Genomic DNA, 20,378 nt, shown 5'->3' with positions numbered 1-20,378 from the left:
ATGAAAGAAATTAGGCATGAAGGAAGATAACTTTTTACTTGCTATAGATTTGAACTAGTTTTCTTTGCTTGCCTTTTTTTTTTTTTTTTTTTTTTAAACTACTGAGGAGTTCAGGGTGGTTAACTGAAACAGACTCTAAAAATACCCTTCAGTAGCATGCTCACTGAAGTATTTTCTGTTTGTCTAAAATTAGCAGATTTGAGCTGTGTACTCTGGTTTTCCAAAGCCTTCCATTAGGTGACGACTTCTCGTTCTGGCGTACCTTTGTTATCTTTCTGGATAACACGTTTGATAGGTTTTAAAAGGTAAAGGTACGAATGGCTTTACTTTCTAACAGAACACTTTACAAAGCAGTTTTCAGCTTAGATACTTCCTCCCACAGGGGATCTTCCCAAGGGGTTTCCTTGCAGTGCTCCTGTCCTTATCCCACCACTGTCCATGTCCCACCTGGACCCTGAAGGGCAGAACCTGTGCTCCGTTCACTGTTGTAACCCAGTGCCTCACACAACTATTTGCGCAATGTTTAGGTGCTGAACAAATATTTGTTGAACGCCAGAACTGGTTCATTTACTAAGCAGAAAGAAAGGAAAATGTTATTTGTTGGCAGTATCTGCAAAGAGATTTGTCTTTTCACATGAAAATTGAGAAGTGGGGACAGAAAAGCGAGAAAGTGGGAGCAAAAGTAGTTGAGATACACAGTGGCTCAGGAGTGTTGACCAGTGCGGGGTGTGGTAGAAGCCCGTTACTGGGAGGGGGAGCCAGATACGGAGGCTCTGCTGGGCTGGGGGCAGGTCTGCAGGAAATGGAGGGAGGTGTGTGGAGAAGGTGACCAGCCACTGTGAGTTTTCCCCTGCATTGGGAATTTCTAAGGGTTTTTTTTGTTTTTGTTTTTAAAACAGTATCTGTGCTTTCAAAAATAGGATTTCTCTGCTGCAATTGGGGAACACATCTATTTTGTGAAAGTAGGTGTACCTAGTTAACAGTTTCCATTTTTTAACTTCTGGAATAGTGTTTTGGTTACTTGGAATGTGTGTTTGTGTGTTTTCTTTCTTTCTTTTTGAGATAGAGTCTTACTCCGTCGCCTAGGCTGGAGTGCAATGGCACGATCTCAGCTCGCTGCAGCCTCTGCCTCCTGCGTTCAAGTGTTTCTTCTGCCTGAGCCTCCCGAGTAGCTGGGATTACAGGTGGCCACCACAACCCCCAGATCATTTTTGTATTTTTAGTAGAGACAGGTTTCTCCATGTTGGCCAGTGTAGTCTTGAACTCCTCACCTCCCTGCCTATTTTCTTTCTATTACAAGTCCCTTGAGGGAAGGAGGTTGTAGTTCCTATTTTAAACGAATAGAAGTTCTGTCTTAGGAATTTTCCCATTTCAGTCATTCAAAGAGGACCAAATTTTATTCTCTTCCCCTGCGTGTGTCTTCGAATCAGTTGAGGCCGGGCGCGGTGGCTCACGCCTGTAATCCTAGCACTTTGGGAGGCCAAGGTGGTGGATCACCTGAGGTCAGGAGTTCAAGACCAGTCTGGCCATCATGGTGAAACCCCATCTTAAAAAAAAAAAAAAAAAAAATGGAATCAGTTGAGAAGAAAGACAGGAGTAAGGCTGGTGGAGACCAAAATTTACCTTTATGTTGATAATGGATAGAGCTGATATGCAGAACTTGGCTTATCTCTGTGGGCAAGTGGCCTTCCTGAGGCTTATCTCCAGAGCTGTGCAGCAGAATGTTGCCCTCAAGAGAAAGACAGAGGGCCAGACTGGCTATGCATGCATGCTTACTCCCTCCTTCCAGATTCACTGAGGCTGTTAGTTTTCCTTCCATATTAAGAGGTAAGAGAATGACACCTGGAAAGATGTACTTTGCCAAGGCCACAGATAGCTGGCAACAGGTTTTTCTCCTGGACTCTAGAGGATTTTGGTATGAGTAGAAAGGGCATGGTAATGAGGTTGGCCAGGCCTTGTGTTCACCACATTCTACTTCTGTGCTCTTAGCTTTGGTTTCTGCAAATATACCGTGGGGTTAAAATTTCTACCCTAGGGGTTCCTGGGAGGGCTACATAAGATACACCTATTGAATGACCTGAACCACTGCTTGGCACTCAAAATCAGCAATGTAAATATCAGCCAGCCCGGGGCACTTTCCTCTGTCAAACCATTACCAATCCTTTTCTTCTTCTTCTTCTTCTTCTTTTTTTAAATTGAGACAGGGTCTCACTGTCTCACCCAGGCTGGTGTGGAGTGTGGCACAATCTCCGTTCACTGCAACCTCTGCTTCCTGGGCTCAAGCGATTCTCCAGCCTCAGCCTCCAAGTAGCTGGGACTACAGCCTTGTGCCACCATGTGAGGCTAATTTTGTATTTTTTGTAGAGATGGGTTATCACCATGTTGCCTAGGCTGGTCTCGAACTCCTGAGCTCAAAGCAATCCGCCCGCCTTGGCCTTCGAAAGTGCTGGGATTACAGGCATGAGCCACCGTGTCTGGCCTCGTTTTCTTTTAATCACCCAGGCTTGACACCTTGGAAAACTTGGTGATTGGAGTTTGCTCTCAGCACGGTAGGACTTGGATGTTGACTGTTTTCATTTTGATTTTCTTTTAGGAGGAAAAAAACTTTTTTTTTCCTAAGGATGTCAAGTCCTAAATTGAAAGACTTTTATATATTACACACACCTAGAAAAACTTGGGTTACACCTGGGATTGATTTTTTTTTTTTTTTTTTTGAGATGGAGTTTCACCCTTGTAACCCAGGCTGGAGTGCAATGGCGCGGTCTCGGCTCACCGCAACCTCCGTCTCCTGGGTTCAGGCAATTCTCCTGCCTCAGCCTCCTGGGTAGCTGGGATTACAGGCATGCGCTGCCATGCCCAGCTAATTTTTTGTGTTTTTAGTAGAGACGGGGTTTCACCATGTTGACCAGGATGGTCTCGATCTCTTTACCTCATGATCCACCCGCCTCGGCCTCCCAAAGTGCTGGGATTACAGGCTTGAGCCACTGCGCCCGGCCCTGATTTTTTTTTAGTAGAGCATTGAACTATGTGTCCTGTTTAACCTCGAGTAGCAAATGCCTTTCCATTCTAAACATTCTCTTTTCATCTCTGGGACATTCTTTAGGTGCTTGTTTAAGCATTCCATTTTGTTATGCACGTTAGAGAGGACCCTATAGGAAGCAGTTTGTAGGGGAGGAAATTGGGGACTTACATGAAAGGGTGAAAAAAGGTGAAACCTTCGCATTTTTTGTGTAAGGGATTGGGCAGGAATGTGTGAAATTTGATGTAGTCTTTCTTGTCTTCGTTTTTTCCTTAGATGTAACATCTGGATGAAACAGTTCCCCTTGCTACACGTGGAGATAAGGGTGTGGCTCTAGGCAGGGCACATCCTGTGTTTAAGACTGCATTGACTCTTCTGCCAGCTGTTTCCTGCCTAGATCTTTAGTTTTGAGTGAAGTACAGCTGTCTTAAACTTGTAATGCTAATGCATTCGTTACGTTAAATTCAGTTTCTCTTTTTCTTTTTCTCTGCTTCACATCAGCCTTTTACTTGAGCAGGTTTGCAGTCCAGCCTTGGTAGCTGGGCTGCCACTCTCCTTGCCCCTTCCCTTTGCAAGCCGCTGACCTCGGCAGGGGTTGGGAGGATGGCTGGGCTGCTGACCCGGGTGCTGAGGAAAGGTGGAGTGGGAGCACGCTTCCTCCCAGCCTCGGGCTTCCTGTTCACGCCACCTAGAAGGAAAAGAAGCTGGAGCGCGTGTGAACCCTCAGGTTATACAAGCAACACTGCTGCGAAACAAAGAAAATGTAAATTGCTGTAAATTAAAAAAAAAAAAAAAAAATTGCTGACCATCTGCTTTCCAGGGCAGATGGAGGGTAGCTTTTATTTACACATTGGTCAGCTGATTAAGGGATGTTTAAAAACCCACCTTTCCTTCTGGCATTTCTTGGCAGTTTCAGTTTTTTTTTTTTTTTTTTTTTTAATGGATGGAGAAGCTTTTTTATTTCGTAGATATCTTTCACAGCATATCTTTGCCTGAGGGAGCTCAGGTTCCTCTGTCAAGCAGCTTCCACATGTCGTTTCTGTACGTACAGTTGGTGTCAGCATTAAGGAAGACAGAGAGCCTTGTGGCGTTGGTGCCTCTGTTCTGTGTCTGGCTGTTTACTTGGGGGTGGCTGTCCCATGAGCGGCACATCAAAGTGGTATTCAGTTATGCCAGCAAAGGGCTGCATTGCATTGTGTTTATTTTTATTTCCAAGGCTATTTTATTTTTTACACATGAAAGCCTTTTTCCCTACTAGATTTTACCTTTCTTTTCTTTTTTTTTTTTAATGTAGAGAGTGGGGGGGTCTCTCCATGTTGGTCAGGCTAGTCTCGAATTCCTGACCTCAGATGATCCGCCCACCTCAGCCTCCCAAAGTGCTGGGATTACAGGCGTGAGCCACTTCTCCCTGCGAGGAGGTTTTTAAAAATTTTGTAAAAATGTTGAAATTTTTTTTTACAGAAAGAGAAAATGGGGGCCCATTCCAAATCTCACCAATCAGGCAGAAACTACTTGTCAAACTGGATATAGTTTTTTTTTTTTTTTTTTTTTTTTTTTTTTGTCCTTTCATTAAAAAACCCTTCTGTAGGCTTCATGTTAGCACTTGTATGCTCCTTGTTTTGCATTTCTGGAGTGCCGCACATGTAGTTTTCTTCTTTTTAAATTGTCAGTGGTTCCGGCCAGATATTCCCTAGTAAGTTGCCAATTGTCCTAGTACCACTGTCCTCTAAAATCCATATTGATTACTCTATCAAAATGGCTGAGTCATCAGAAACCGGCAGTGGGCAAACGTTAGAGTCTCAGCTTTTCCACTGGTCTTTCTGCCTTTCTTTCACTTGCATGGCTTTATTGGCTTTGAATCAGACAGACCCAGGTAGAAACGTCAGCTAGCTTTCACCTAGCCCATCCACTAACTTTGTGTCCTCAGGCAAATTAAATCTCCCTGATCCTCCATTTCCTATTTGCAAGATAGGGAGGACAGTATTACCCAATTGCAGGGTTATTGTAAGAATTCAGAGGCAGGTTGTGATGGGTGTGGCATGGTGTCTGGAATGGGTGATGATACAATTCCCCAAGGAAAGCTGCTGCCACCTCTGTGCTGGGGATTCTGCCTCTGCCCCAACCCAAGAATTTGGGTTGGCTGATCTTACCCTGTCTGGTTTTGGATGAGGGACCAGGAAAGAAAGGGAAGCAGAATAGGGGAGATGTAGTTGAGAAAACCTTCTTTTGCCCTAGTCAGATATTTGTTTCAAGCAGTACCTGAACCCTCAAGGACGGATGTGGGCTGGTCCTGAGCCACCCCAGCAGGGTTCAGTGAGGTGGGCCCTCGGCTGTCTCCCTGTAGGGGGATCTGCCACCCTGGCGTCGCCTCTTGTGGTCTTCTGTGTGTGTTCACTTCTTCCTCTGAGCCTTCTGACCCTGACCAACCTGTGTTCCTGGCATTCTTCTCATGATGTGTCTCACACCCTGTCTACAACCAAGCAGGAGGATGGGAGAGGATTTCTGCAGCAAAGAGCACCCCTAGAAACTGCGTCTGTGAGGCCCTTTGAAGTGCTAATCACCTGTTACTTGTATTGCTCTGTTAACTGGAGTTATTTAGTAACTCCAGAGGACTTTTTATTTTTACCTCCTTGGCAGGAGGAGGAAGGTGATTCCTTAGATAAAACCAAAGCCTAGAGCTGCGCTTCTGAAAGAAACTGTGCTTAGGTAGAGCTGAATGTGTAGGTGTTCTCTATGGGCCCAAGTTGTACCTGTATGGGCCTTCTGAATGAAGGACAGCAGAGGGATATCTTTCTTTGTTCTCCATCATGTATTGCCCAAGGCATGAATACTTGTACACTTGGGATTTCAGCCATGCCTTTTAAGGGATGTGAACAGACTTATCAAAGAGCCATCTTGAGTGGCCTGTAGGGCAGAAGGAAAGAGAATGCAAGACAGGAAAGTGGATGGAATTTATGGGAACAAGAGTGATACAAAACAGTTTAATCCCCTGTGGCCCTCTTCAGACTTTCACATTTGTTTATTTTTATTTATTTTTAAAATTTTAACTTTTGTGGGTACACAAGTGTATATACTCAAGGGGTACATACATTTTTTTGTTTTTTTTTTTTTTGAGACAGAGTCTTACTCTGTCACCTTGTTGGAGTACAGTGGCTCTGGCTAATTGTGTTTTAGTAGAGATGGGGTTTCACCATGTTGTCCAGGCTGGTCTCGATCTCCTGACCTCGTGATCTACAGGCATGAGCCACCATGCCTGGCCGGGATACATGAGATTTTTTGATACAGGCATATTAATGTGTAATAACATCAGGGTAAATGGGGTATTCATCATCTCGAGCATTTATTATTTCTTTGTATTACAAACAATCCAAATATATTCTTCTAGTTACTTAATTTTTAATTTGATTAATTAATTTATTATTTATTTTTGAGACTGAGTCTCGCTCTGTTGCCCAGGCTGGAGTGCAGTGACATCATCTCATCTCACTGCAACCTCCGATTCTGGGTTCAAGCGATTCTCCTGCCTCAGCTTCCTGAGTGGCTGAGATTATACAGGTACGTGCCACCACACCCAGCTAATTATTGTACTTTTAGTAGAAATGGGGTTTTGCCCTGTTGGCCAGGCTGGTCTTGAACTCTTGACCTCAGGTGATCCATCCACCTCGGCCTCCCAAAGTGCTGGGATTACAGGCGTGAAGTTCCTTGACAGCCTGTTATTTATTTTTGAGAGAGAGGAGCTTGCTCTGTTGCCCAGGCTGAGTCATGCTTACTGTACCCTCTACCTTTTGGGCTCAGGCGATCCTCCCACCTCAGCTTCCCAAGTAGCTGGAACTATAGATGCATGATCACCACTCCTGGCTAATATTTTTATTTTTGGTAGAAACGGTGGGGGAGGGTCTTGCTGTGTTGCCCAGGCTGGTCTTGAACTTCTGGGCTCAAGCGATCCTCCTGCCTCAGCCTCCCAAAGTGCTGAGATTACAGGTAAGAGCCACTGTGGCTGGCCTGGTCTAGAAAAATGTCTAATTTTCTTCAGACTCTGTTCGTCCTTCAAATTAGGTTTCATGGGGCAGAGTGGCTGCTCCATTTGTTTGCAAGCCTCTGCCCTTGATGTTTCGATTCCTGCTGCTGCCGGAGCCGGCTGAGTTTCCCAGATGGGCTCCACCTGCCTCCTCCTGGGTTTCTGCGGCATTCATTGCTTTGTACTTCCTGTCTGGCTCACCTCCAAATGAGCCTGTTCATTTCCTTTCTCCGGAAACTCTCCTTATCACTGAGGTTCAAAAGTTCCATAAAGGATATGGCAGTCTTGAAACTTGACCTCCAAACTTTGAGCTTACTAAAAACTGATTTTTTAAACCCAGCTAACCTGAATTAGTGGCCCATGGCTTTTAATTGCTGTTAGCTGAAGGAGGTGTATGGTTGCTGAATGACGCCTTGAACAGTGAGATGTTATATATAATCTTGAACTTGGGGTGGGTGTTTGTGTCACCACTCGAAATTATCTTGTCAGTCTCACTTCCCTCCTGGCTTCTTGGTGATCCTCTTCTATAAATGTTTTCAGATAACTTTCTTACTATCCAGTGAGCTTACTTTGCATTTATTGTTTAATGTAGTGTTGTAGATGGTATTGATGTTTGAAAACTTACTATTGAAAGGGACCGTAGTCCAGTGCTGTCTTTTAATAATCAGGGAAAACTGAGTCCATGAGGATATACCTGCCTTTGAAATCCTAAAAATCGGCTGCTTCTTCCATAGAGACAGAGCCCACAGATTTCGGAGATGATGGGCTGCATCAAGGGTGCCGAATCCCATGCAGTCACATTCCTTTTCCAGTTGTCAAAGCTGATTAGTGGATTTGAATGTGCTTGGCTTGGAGGCCTCTAATAATCTTTCCTTTTTTTACCTAGCTCACCTATAATTTGAAGAAAATTAGACCAGTTGTGAAATATATCACCTTTCAGAAATGAACAGCATCTCAATTGATTCCCTTTGAAAACACATCAAACTGGGATTTCTGAGTGTAATCTGGTATGCCTTGAGGTTGGGACCTCAAGCTGGGGCACTCAGAGGAGACTGGTCGACCTCCAAGTTTGTTTTCTGGCTCCAAACAAATGAGTGGCTGTTTGACTATTGGCACACTACCCGGTTTTAAAAGTACAACCATATAGGGTATGGAGGGCTGGTAACCAGGGGGTTTAAAAAGTGAGGTCATGGAAGGCCCAGATGAAGCTCTTTTAATGTGTATCACAACTGCAATTAATCTTATTAACATGCTGGGCCTGTTTCTGCTTTCGCTGCCCTGGGTGTGCAAGAGTATTCAGGGGGCATGCTTTGAAGGATTCTTGTACTTTGATGATGCACATGGGTAACAGAAGTACATCAAACTTTGTAGCTGGTATTATAAAGGCCTGTTGTATGCCTCTGCAGATTCATTCAGCTTTGAGAAGAGAGCAGAAAGCTTCATGCAGATTGATAGGATGTACAAAGGAGGGTGGATTGCAGATGCAGTCTTGCAGCAGTGACTCTATGACCAGATCTGAATCAGCTGAACAGAAATGGAGCCCTCTTGTAGATCCAGCACTGAGGTAGTTCCAGCACAGTATTCTGGGAGTAAAAGATGTAAAAAATTAACAGCTAGGCACAGTGGCTTATTCCTGTAATCCCAACACTGTTAAGGCTGAGGTGGGAGGATCGCTTGAGCCTGGGAGGCAGAGGTTGCAGTGAGTCAATATGGCCCCACTGCCCCTCAGCCTGGGCAACAGAGTGAGACCTTCTCTCAAACAAACAAAAATGTAAAAGCACTGTTAGGTGTTTGGGAAGCAAAAGTATGCACAGGAAGCAACAAGCCATAGAAGGTGTTGTGGATCCCAAACCTGAATTGATGAGGGTAGCATGGTGGTTTTGAGGGCAGGTAGGTAACTGAGGGCTGTTGTGGTTAGGATGGCTTCCTGGATGGGGTGGGCCTTGAACGCAGAGGATCACCAGGTGAGGAGCAGGGTGGGGTGCAAGTGGTGCGCTGACTGGCAGGGCGGTACAGTGGTGAGAGGTAAGGTTGCCGGCAGCAGTGGGTGGTACACTTTGGTTTCCAGCGTGCACGCTTTCTCTCTTGCTCTCTTGTTTTTCTTTCTTACAAGTGCATTTAAGGAAGGCTAGTATAGTACTCCAGCCTTATAAGGTTGCTGCTTCATTTTATTTTTGTAGTCCATGTTTTAGAAGTTGTCTAAAATATCCACCTAGACTCTCCTCTACTTCTTGCTTAATGAGTAACCTTGAGGACCAAGAAAGGTTGTTTAAAATTTCAAGTTCAACAGATGGAGATTGCGTGTGCCAATAATCCTTTAATGAATAGAATCTGCTTACTTAAATGAACAATAAGAAGAAATATTTGTTCCTTTATAAAGTACTAATTTCCTCATAGTTAATAAATGTCACATTCATAACATTAAGTCTCGTAAGGTTTTCTTGCTGCGTCCTTTAACTGGTTTATTTTTTAATTTTTAAAATTTTAAATAGAGATGGGGTCTCGCAGTGTTGCCCAGGTTGGTCTCAAACTCCTGGGCCCAAGCGATCCTCCCATCTTGGCCTCCCAAAACGCTAGGATTACAGGCATGAGCCACTGCGCCAGGCCTGGTTTCTTAACTGCAGGATTTCTTAGAGCCTTTAGCATCCTAAGGAACATTGAGAATCTCTTAAGAGGAGTGAAGGAGGAGGAAGAACAGGTATTGTCTGTCCACAGCACAGTTTGGAGGATTGGTGTTCGGTGGAACACTCTTTGGGAAACATGGCGCCCTGCTGTTCCACAGTGCTGTGTACATTGCGGTTGTTCATTCCAGTTGCCCTCTGTTTTTTCACTTAACTTTTCCTGCCCTGACATAACAGTGATGCATCTATTGCTACAGGGAGGATTGGGGGATAGGGAGAGGCTGCCAAGTCCCTCTTTAACCTTTTCTTTGCCGTTGGAAGCTTGAACAAAGTGAACATCTTATATGGCTGCACTAAAAAAGTTGCCTGCTTAACACGCTGAATTCAGGCAAGATGAACTCCTGAATCCTTGCATAAGTGGAAATAGAGCTCCCACCCTGTATCCTGCTATTTAAAAAAAAAAAATCCTCCCCTCTGGCAGGGGAAAAACATCCCAGCCCTAGAGTGGCCAGGATGAATCATCATGACAGGGCCATACACCAAGATAAGCATTGAGTCTCTAGATGTGGCACCATGGCAAATTATCAACACTGGTGCCGTGAGAACACCACAGCAAGCAGCACACTGTACTTTTAAGGACAAGAACAGCAGGATTGTGGCTCACGCCTGTAATCCCAGAACTTTGGGAAGCTGAGGTGGGCGGATCACAAGATCAGGAGTTCGAGACCAGCCTGACCAATATGGTGAAACCCCATCTCTACAAAAAACACAAAAATACAAAAGTTAGCCAGCTATGGTGGCACATGCCTGTAATCCCAGCTACTCAGGAGGCTGAGGCAGGAGAATTGCTTGAACCCTGGAAGCAGAGGTTGCAGTGAGCTGAGATTGTGCCATTGCCCTCCAGCCTGGGTAACAGAGTGAGACTTCATCTCAAAAAAAAAAAAAGAACAGCACTAAGCACCCTAGAAACAACTGTTTGGATTCTTTCCTTCAGTAGTAGAATTTATTTTTATTTTTACTTTTTTGAGAGAGAGCGTCTTGTTCTACCCACCTTGGCCTCCCAAAATGCTGGGATTATAGGCGTCAGCCATTGCGCCTGGCCAAAATTTTTTTTATTTTTTAAGACAGAGTCTTGCTGTGTGGCCCAGGCGAGTGCAGTGGCATGATCTTGGCTCACTGCAACCTCCATCTCTTGGGATCAAGTGATCCTCCTGCCTCAGCCTCCAGAGTAGCTGAGACTACAGGTGCACACCAGCACACATGGCTAATTTTTCCTTTCCTTTTTTTTTTTTTTTTTGGGAGACAGAGTCTCAAAGTCACTGTGCCTGGGCTAGAATATTGGTGTAGAACATCCTGTTTTACATCATTTTATGGTGGGATTTTCCTTCCTTGTCCTTCAGTTACACCTCTGTCTATATTATAGTCTAAATTTGCAATGTCTACTAAAGTAATCAGATGAAGCTTAAAATTCAGTTCTCATTTCCAGTGCTTGGAAGCCACACGTTGCTCATGGCTGCTCTGATGGACAGCACAGTTACAGGACATTTCCTCCACTGCAGACAATACTGCTGGATAGCCCTGAAGTATATCAACAATGCTGATCAGTATTTGAGAAAACTTTCTGGGCTCTCTCAGCACCTCTGCCTACTTTATTATTTTAAAACCATTTTTTTTTGTAGGTGCGTACCACCATGCCCAGCTGCTTCTATTTTTTTGGTTTTTTTTTGTTTTTAAAGAGGCAGTGCCAGGCTGGTCTCAAACTCCTGGGCTCAGGTGACCCTCCCACCTCAGCTTCCCAAAGTGCTGGGATTATAGGCATAAGACATCATGCTTGGTGACTCTGCCTGTTTTAATATCTTAGAAGTTTTGGTACTGAAAGTGAAGAACATTTGACAGACATCAAATGTAAATACAAAACTGTCTCTGGTGGCCCTGTTCATACATTTCCCTAGGGTTGAGCAAGACATGCTCCCCACCTGGAAGACCCTCCTAGGGCTTTGCAGGGTTATCTCTGTGTGATGTTTTTCTTTATATTCATCACAGGGCCTCCACTTTGCATACCTAAAAGACATCTGAGAACAGTATTTTTCCCTATTAATCACAGTTAAAATCTAGTTTAGAAGCATCTAACTTCACATGCTGAAAATCTCTTTTTGAAACCCCACACTGCTTGCTCTGCAGCTCTTGGAAATCACTTTAATACCGTGCTTCAGAGCAAACCTGCTTTGGTTTGCTTTAAGTCCCTCCCTGAATTCAGTGGAAATGTCTCTCCCAGAGAATGTTTTTCTCTTTCAGTCTGGTCCATGGTACTTTATTTGATGTCCTTATTGGAAGACGTCTAGAGGAATCAAGACCTAGACTCAATTCAGTTTGAGCTAGCCTTGAATTTCATTTGCAACATGGACCCACTGCTCCAATGCATGTGCTGTTTTACATGTGAAAGGTGCTTGATGTTTTGCTCTGTGCAATTCCTAGGCTAGAACTTGCTCTGTCTGTTACTGCACTGGGTATCCCAGTCTGTTGGTCATCAGCAGGTGACTGCCTACTGCCAAAACGGATGATGAGATGTAAGGTAGGATTTTATGATTTCGGAATCTAGCCTTACTTGGAGAAAGCACCTGTTGGCCTCGGAAGTTCACCCTTCTCGGCTGACACAGGTGGGACCCCAAACCTGACCAGGTGTCAGAGCACCTGTGAGAGCTGTGGGACCTCCTAGTGGCAGGGTGATGGCACCACTTACTGAGCATCTGTCATGCCACTGATATCAGGCACTGTGCATATATTGTCCCCCACTCAGTCACAGCATCTGTGCCATTAATATTTGCTCTTTTTTTGGGGGTTGGGGTGGTAAACGGTCAACAGCTTTATTTCTTAATGAGATCTGTAATACCAAATATATATATATGAAAACCCAAAAGCTCCTTGTGGGGCTGGGGTGGAGGGAGTAAGGCAAACTTTACTAGTCTGCCAGCCAAGCACAGGCAGAAAGCCAGGGTCCACAACTGTCTCTTGGGGCTTTAAGTGCTTGGCGTGGAGCCTGGCACCAATTGGCATTCAATAAATAGTTGTTGAATAGTGGCTTATATTATATCTTCATAACAGTTATATAAAGTAGGTATTGTTTTGCACGTTTTATAGCAGTGAGAAAACTGCAGCCCAGAGAGGTTAAGTAACTTACCTCTGGTCACACAACTAGAATGTGACAGGCTGTCACTAAGCTAAACTAGAGGGAATGATAGGGCCACATTCATCTTTTCACTCTCTTTTGAACGGTCACTCTTTTTTGGCGGGTGGGCACAGTCTTGCTGTGTTGTCCAGGCTGGAGTGCAGTGGCACAATCTCAGCTCACTGCAACCTCTACCTCCTAGGTTAAAGTGATTCTCCTGCCTCAGCCTGCTGAGTAGCTGGGATTACAGGTGCGCACCACCACATCCAGATAATTTTTGTATTTTTAGTAGAGACGGGGTTTCACCATGTTGGCCAGGCTGGTTTCAAACTCCTCACCTTGTGATCTGCCCTTCTTGGCCTCCCAAAGTGCTGGGATTACATGCGTGAGCCACCGCACCTGGCCTGAACAGCCACTCTTAATTACACTGTGTTTATTTGGGTGTTTTGTTATATTTTCATATTTTAAATTTGATACAATTTCACAAAGAAAAATTAACCAGAAGAGTATAAACAATTCTCAGACCCTTTACCCAGATTTGTTGGGGTGTATTCTTAGAAAGTCTCAGTTGTAAGCCTGCAGGATTGGGCCACACTTCTTGAGTGGAGTCTGGGCCATGCTACATGAGGTCTCCTGTGTGCCTGTGAGGTCGCATGTGTCCTGTCTGAGAAAGTCCCCTGCTGAAAAACGGTGACGTAACCCCACCCAGGAACTGAAGCGAGCCTAAGAGCAGCTCTCCAGGGCTCGCTGGCTGAAAATAATGAGGGAAGTATCTAGGATTTATGAAACATTTTTTTGTGGAAGAGCTCTTCCTCTGAGAAACTGCTGGAGGGTTTGGGAATACAAAACAAAACTGACTTATGAAAAGATGACTTGTAGCTCACCAGGCAGACGGTCTCAGGCGTGGCATGATGCCCTCACTGACTGCCAAGAACAATAACCGACACATTATCCACAGACGGCTGCGCCCCATGCCGTTTCCTCTCCTGCCATCACAATGAAAGACCAGGATTGACACTTGGTGTTGTATCTAGTCTACCTCGGCTGCACCGTTTTCTTTTAAACCCTTCCTTCTTGCTCTCACCCCTTTACCTGTGGGAGCTACTGTGCCCCTCCTGAGTTTCATTTTCTTCTCTTAAAGAGCTTTTTCCTGCACATACAGCTGCATTCCTAGAGATTGTGGTTCTGATTAATAATCAGTGTAGTGGAGGAAGGGGGAGGATTCCCCTCCGTGAGGAGACAGGAGGGTCCTTTTTTTTTTTTCAGATGGAGTCTCACTCTGTAGCCCAGGCTGGAGTGCAGTGACACTATCTCGGCTCACTGCAACCTCCACCTTCCTGGTCCTGGTTCAAGCAATTCTCCTATCTCAGCTTCCCAAGTAGCTGGGATTACAGGCATGAGCCCCCATGCCCAGCTAATTTTTGTATTTTTTAGTAGAGACGGGGTTTCACCATGTTCGCCAGTCTGGTCTTGAACTCCTGACCTTGTGATCCACCTGCCTCGGCCTCCCAAAGTGCTGGGATTATAGGCATGAGCCACCATGCCTGGCCCAGGAGGGTCTTTTTTAAAGGGGCAAACAATTGGGAAGTTTTTGGAGTTAAGGGTCTTTCTCTGATGCAAAATGAAACCAGTGTCCTCTGTTCCATGGCCTGCGTGTATGACTTCTTTGTTGCCAGACCCGGAGAAACAGTACTTGGTGGCCACTTCAGAGCAGATTGTCCTTTGATCTTCCCCACTCCACCTGGGCAGACACCAAGCCCCATGAGGATGGTGTGGTGGCTACTGCTGAGTCTGACTGCCGCGCACTTAGGCAGGTGTCTGGCGCATGGTGGGAGCTCAGCAAGTGTTTGCTGAAGGATGAGGCCTTCGTGTGTGATTGCTACATTTTTCACTTAAAAAGTGCAGAATCAGAGCCCTTTGGGTTTTACCTGCTTTTCTGGGATATACTTTCCAGTTGCTCTATTTTTTTTTTTTTTTTTTTTTTTTTGAGATGGAGTCTCTGTCACCCAGGGTGGAGTGCAGTGACATGATCTCAGCTCACTGCAACCTCCACCATCCTGGTTCAAGTGATTCTCCTACCCCAGCCTCCCAAGTAGCTTGGACTACAGGCACCTGCCACCACGCCTTGCTGATTTTTGTATTTTTAGTAGAGACAGGGTTTCACCATGTTGGGGAGGCTGGTCTCCAACTCCTGGCCTCAGGTCATCTACCCGCATTGACCTCCCAAAGTGCTGGGATTACAAGTGTGAGCCACCATGCCCAGTCACTTTCCTTATTTTTTAATCTCTGAGAAGGAAAGATAATTGTTATATAAGCATGTCTCAGTTATCTCTATGTGGATGATCCAGGGAAATTTTCTCTTTCCAGACTGGCTTACTCTTTGGATTTTCCTCAAGCTTCTGGGTCTACCTGTGCCAAGGGACCCAAGGCTGGCTGTTAAGTCCCATAGCATCACCAGAACCTGTAATTTAGGGTTGACCAGCTTTACTTAACTCTGTTCTTTCATGCCCTTTACCCCCTTTTCTTCTCATTGTTAGAGTTCTTATGTAAGTCACAAGCCCCTGGGATGCATCTAGGCTGCTGTATATGTGCTTAGCCATTTCCTGTGGTTTTTTTTTTTTTTTTTTTTTTTTTTTTTTTTTTTTTTTTGAGATGGAGTATCGCTCTGGCACCCAGGCTGGAGTGTAGTGGTACAATCTCAGGTCGCCACAGCCTCCACCTCCCTGGTTCAAGCAATTCTCCTGCCTAAGCCTCCTGCGCAGCTGGGACTACAGGTGCGTGCCACCACACCTGGCTACTTTTTTGTAGTTTTAGTAGAAACGGGGTTTCACCATGTTAAACAGGATGGTCTCGATTTCCTGACCTCGTGATCCAACCGCCTTAGTCTCCCAGAGTGCTGGGATTACAGGCATGCACCACTGTGCTGGCCTTTCTGTGTTTTTAATGGTGAGCCTTTGGTGATTCCTCACATGGAACCCTTTGGCCTCCTTGGTCACACCTGTGAAAGCAGCACCAGATCTTTTTAATCAGATTATCCTAGGCCTGGTGACACCTGTGAAAGCACCGCCACATCTTTGCAATCAGATCAGCCTAGGAGAGGAAGCACCTTAGAGGAGGTGATGAACTCTAGTTCCTTATTTTGTAGAAAATGAGGGAACAGGCTCAGAAAGGTATAGCATTAGTTGGTGACAGCCTGAGGACTGGAGCCCGAGTCTTGCAGATGTGGTGCGCTTTCTGCAACACTCCTTTGCCCTGCCAACCACCTATCCCACGTCCATGAGATTGTAGGTCCTTATTGTACACTTTTTAATATATGCTTTGAAGAGGCTCTGGACAGTTAAAACTGAATGTACAAGCCAAGACTACCTCATTTTCTTCTTCAGCTATGACTGGTACCCAGTTAATTGTGGATTGGTAAGAGCAAGACAAGCAGAGATGTGAGACATGTTTAAAACTTCTTTGGGGCTTGGTGCAGTGGCTCATACCTGTAATCCCAACACGTTAGGAGGCTAGGGCGAGATGATTGCTTGAGCCCAGGAGCAGCCGGGCAACATAGCCAGACCTCATCTCTAATCTCTACAAAAAATTAGCTGGGCGCAGTGGTGCGTTCCTGTAATCCCAGCTGTTCAGGAGACTGAGGTGGGAGGATCGCTTGAACCCAGGAGGTCGAGGCTGCAGTAAGCTGTGATCACACCCTTGCATACTCGTCTGGGTGCTAAAGTGAGACACTGTCTCAAAACAAAACACTTTCTTGGAAGTAGTCACTGGAGCTTTTGAAAGCTTATTTTAATCCACAGCTTTCCCCCCACCAAACAGTAATACCAAAAATAAGATTACTTTGAGGTTTTACATGGGCTAATAGGATGCTCCCAAGGGACTTTGAAGCCTACCCCTGATGCTAGGAAATAAACACATTATCTTGTGCTGGTATTTATCCAGTATTTCCCAATAGACTGACCCGTTAGACTTCACCAGGATGGTGCTGACATTTAAAAGTTACTGTGATAATTTGTAGTCAGCACACCCCTCTTAAGATCTAAAGTCAGAGATCTTGAGGCTTGAATGGATCCAGAGCCATTTCGTTCTCTGTGTGGTACTGATGCAAGTTCTGTAGTAGCCCCTCTGGTGTATTTATGACACTGGCTTCCAGTGGGCAGGTGGGAACCAGTGCCTGCCTGGAGAATATCCAGCTGTGAGAATGGTGTGATGTGTCTGGCAGAAAGAGGCATGCTTACAAAGGCTTTATTTTGCAGGCCTAAATCGTTAGATTTTAACTGTTTTTCCTCTGTTTCAAATCTGATTATGCAGTCTTTCTGTAAGTGTTTAAATGTTTGCTCACGTCAGACCCGTGGATTGGATTGAGTGGGAGCACCCTAGAGCACTTAGATTAAAGTGGAACTTGGTCTCTCAACTAGTTGGGTTGTCCTTGGACAAACTGCTTGACCTTTGTAAATCTTCTGTCCTTTTGTGCAACATGGGGGTGCTAATTAGCATGAATGAGCTCATTGTTGGGAGGATTAAATGAGAACACCCCTGTGGAAGTACTTAGAGCTTGGTTGGAGTTAGGGTTAGCAGGCTTTCATTTGCTTTCACTGAACAGTTACATTTTTTTTCCCAGCAGTTTAATTTACTGAAACTGGCGTAATAATGCTTCCTTGATTAGGTTGTTGGGAGAAGTAAAGGTGATACAAGTTAGGTACTCCATCAGGATGACAGAACGCTGTAATTTGGTCATTTGTGATCACATCTGCTGTATAATGTCATAAGCTGGTGGGACTCTTTAGACAGATACTTATTGATAAATTCTTCACAGTGAGAAGAGGATTTAAGCCATATTTCTCCCTCTAGAGTATGGGGAGGTAGAGAGGTGCATGAGACTGGAAGGGTGGGGAGGTAGAGGGGGCGGGAAGGAGAAGTCTGACTACTTGTATCTCGGCCTGGGGATTTGTTTGGAAGATGAATTACCCTCTGGTAGTTGTGTACAGTTTGACAGATCAGGGATTAGTGTGAGTCCATGGGTAGTGCCAGTTAATATTAACTGCTGTACTTTCTGCCAATAAATATTGTAAAGCTATAAAGACAACAGAGTTAATACAGTTTGCTACAGAGAAACTTGTGGTATATGTCTTTAAATGTTGTTTAAAATAGAAATGGCCACTCTAGCAGGCATGCTGAGGAAATGATGTTTTTGCAGAAGAGAAATTTAGTAATGACAGTTTTGCAGAATAATATTGGTAATGAAGTGTTACTTCTAGGTGCTGACAAATTAGTTTTTTTTTTTTTTTTTTTTTTTTAAATATATCCCCTAGGGAGACTGTAGTCTGAAAGAATGAGAACCGTAATTGGTGGATGAGCCTGGAAAGTTTGAAAGAGAGAAAGGGAAGCAGTGAGGGAGAGAGGGAGAATATGTGTGTGTTTCAAGGTAACATGCAAGAACGACAAGGTCGTTCTTGTGTGGGATGTTAATATATTTTTATTTATTTATTTTTTGGAGACAAGTTTGTACTATGTCACCCAGACTACAGCACAGCACAATTATGCCTCACTACAGCCTCGACCTCTGGGCTGAGGTGATCCTCCCACCTCAGGCTCCCGAGTAGCTGGGACTACAGGTGCACACCACCATGCCCAGCTAATTTTTGTATTTTTTGTAGAGGTAGAGTTTCAACATGTTGCCTAGTCTGGTCTCAGTATCCAGGGCTAAAGCTTTGCCCTGCTTGGCCTCTCAAAGTGCTGGGATTGCAGGCATGTGCCATCATGCCTGGCCCTCGTGTGAAATTTAAAAAGAATCCTGACTTATCCCCCCCGCCCCTGCTTTTTTTGAGATGGAGTTTCACTCTTGTTGCCCAGGCTGGAGTGCAATGGCGTGATCTCAGCTCGCCGCAACCTCCGCCTCCCGGGTTCAAGCTATTCTCCTGCCTCAGCCTCCCGAGTAGCTGGGATTACAGGCATGCGTCACCTGCCTGGCTAATTTTGTATTTTTAGTAGAGACGGGGTTTTTCCATGTTGGTCAGGCTGGTCTCGAACTTTCAGTCTCAGGTGATCGGCCTGCCTCAGCCTCCCAAAGTGCTGGGATTACAGGCATGAGACACCTCGCCCGACCTGTCCACATTTTTTTCTGTGGTTGCTCACATGTGGCATGGTTTGTTTTTCTTCCAGGATGTTGAAAAAGAGAAGGAAACCCACAGTTACCTCAGCAAAGAGGAGATCAAAGAGAAAGTTCATAAATACAACTTAGCAGTCACAGACAAGTTGAAGATGACCTTGGTAAGTACCCATAATACCTTTTAGGTTGACACCTGTCACAAGACAAATGTAAGTTGTTGGTACTACAATCTGTATTTCTAAATATCTGAATAATATTTGTAGAAGTATAATAGTCAAGGTATACAGAACAGGAAAATGGAATATTTCCATAGCTTTCAATTTAAATCTGTATTGTAAAGTAGCTTTGTCTCAAAAATCAGTTGCTGGGCTACCCATAAAAAAGTGAAATGCTTATAATTTTATTTTAAAAGATTTTGTGACCTACCCCTCCCTCCCCAAAGGATTTTTAGCAGCATTGCCTAACATACAGAAATAGTGACTCAGATTCTAACAAGACCTCAGATAAGGTTTTTTTTTTGAAACCAGGTTTTGCTTTGTCACCTGGGCTGGAGTGCAGTGGCACAATCATGGCTCACTGCAGCCTTGAGCTCCAGGCTCAAGTGATCCTCTCACCTTAGCCTCCCAAGTAGCTGTGACCACAGGCACTTGCCACCGTGCCCAACTAATTTTTGTATATTTTGTAGAGACGGGGTTTTGCCATGTTGCCCAGGCTCATCTCAGATTCCTTGGCTCAAGTGATCCACCCTCCTTGGCCTCCCAAAGTGCTGGGATTATAGGTGTCAGAAGCCCCTAAGTTTTTGTCTTGTGCAAAATAAATATGCATGTGTCAGGGAAAGGATTTTGAGCCCACGGAATGGAATATAGAGGTATATAGTAGCATATTTTTCTCTGCCAGTTGTTAGTGTAAGACGAGGTACTTAATACTCAGTTTCCTCCACGTCGTCATCCCAGGCTTCCACAGCATTGCACCACACTGTTTGAAGCACACAGAGTGGGCCTACAGGAGGGAGAAGGCTCAGGGCCTGGTGACAGGGAAACAGGAGCTGACAGCAAAGCTAGAGTACTCATGTTCCTCTAAACTGAGCTGACATCTAGGTCTCACCCACCCGTTGGGTGGTCCGCCTTCTTCATGGCACTTGTCAGTCCTTGGTGCCAGTTTCCAGGGCACTTGGACCCCTCTCACTCAGTCTGTTCACTGTGAACCGACGGAGTTTGGTAAAGGACAGGGTGACCAATTTAAAACAGGCCCTACTGAATCCAGTGATTCTTGGGGAGGGGCTTTCAGACAGAAACACTTTTAGTAAAGGACCCCCCTCCCTGGTGGAACTGCTCTAGAAAGAAGGGAAAGGGGCAGAGAATCCCAAGATAACTCTTCATCATTCCAGCAGCAAGATTTCTTTTTTTCATCAAAGGAGAATTTCACTTCCTATGGTTTTTTTTTTTTTT

At 44.9% G+C, this 20,378-nt stretch overlaps 1 protein-coding gene across 3 annotated transcripts in view; it reads left to right on the top strand.

Annotated features, from left to right (window-relative positions):
* Positions 1 to 20,378, top strand: part of RASSF3 (Ras association domain family member 3) — a 195,502-nt gene that overhangs the window by 164,196 nt on the left and 10,928 nt on the right. For all 3 annotated transcript variants that reach the window (XM_037730975.1, XM_017507307.2, XM_017507306.2), the window contains one exon: positions 18,984 to 19,091. In XM_037730975.1, coding sequence (XP_037586903.1) covers positions 18,984 to 19,091 — 108 coding nt within the window. The remainder of the gene's footprint in view (positions 1 to 18,983; positions 19,092 to 20,378) is intronic.

The sequence above is a fragment of the Cebus imitator genome, unplaced genomic scaffold (assembly GCF_001604975.1).
Source record: "Cebus imitator isolate Cc_AM_T3 unplaced genomic scaffold, Cebus_imitator-1.0 Scaffold372, whole genome shotgun sequence".
Taxonomy (NCBI): Eukaryota; Metazoa; Chordata; class Mammalia; order Primates; family Cebidae; genus Cebus; species Cebus imitator.
This window is presented reverse-complemented; position numbering and strand designations above follow the sequence as displayed.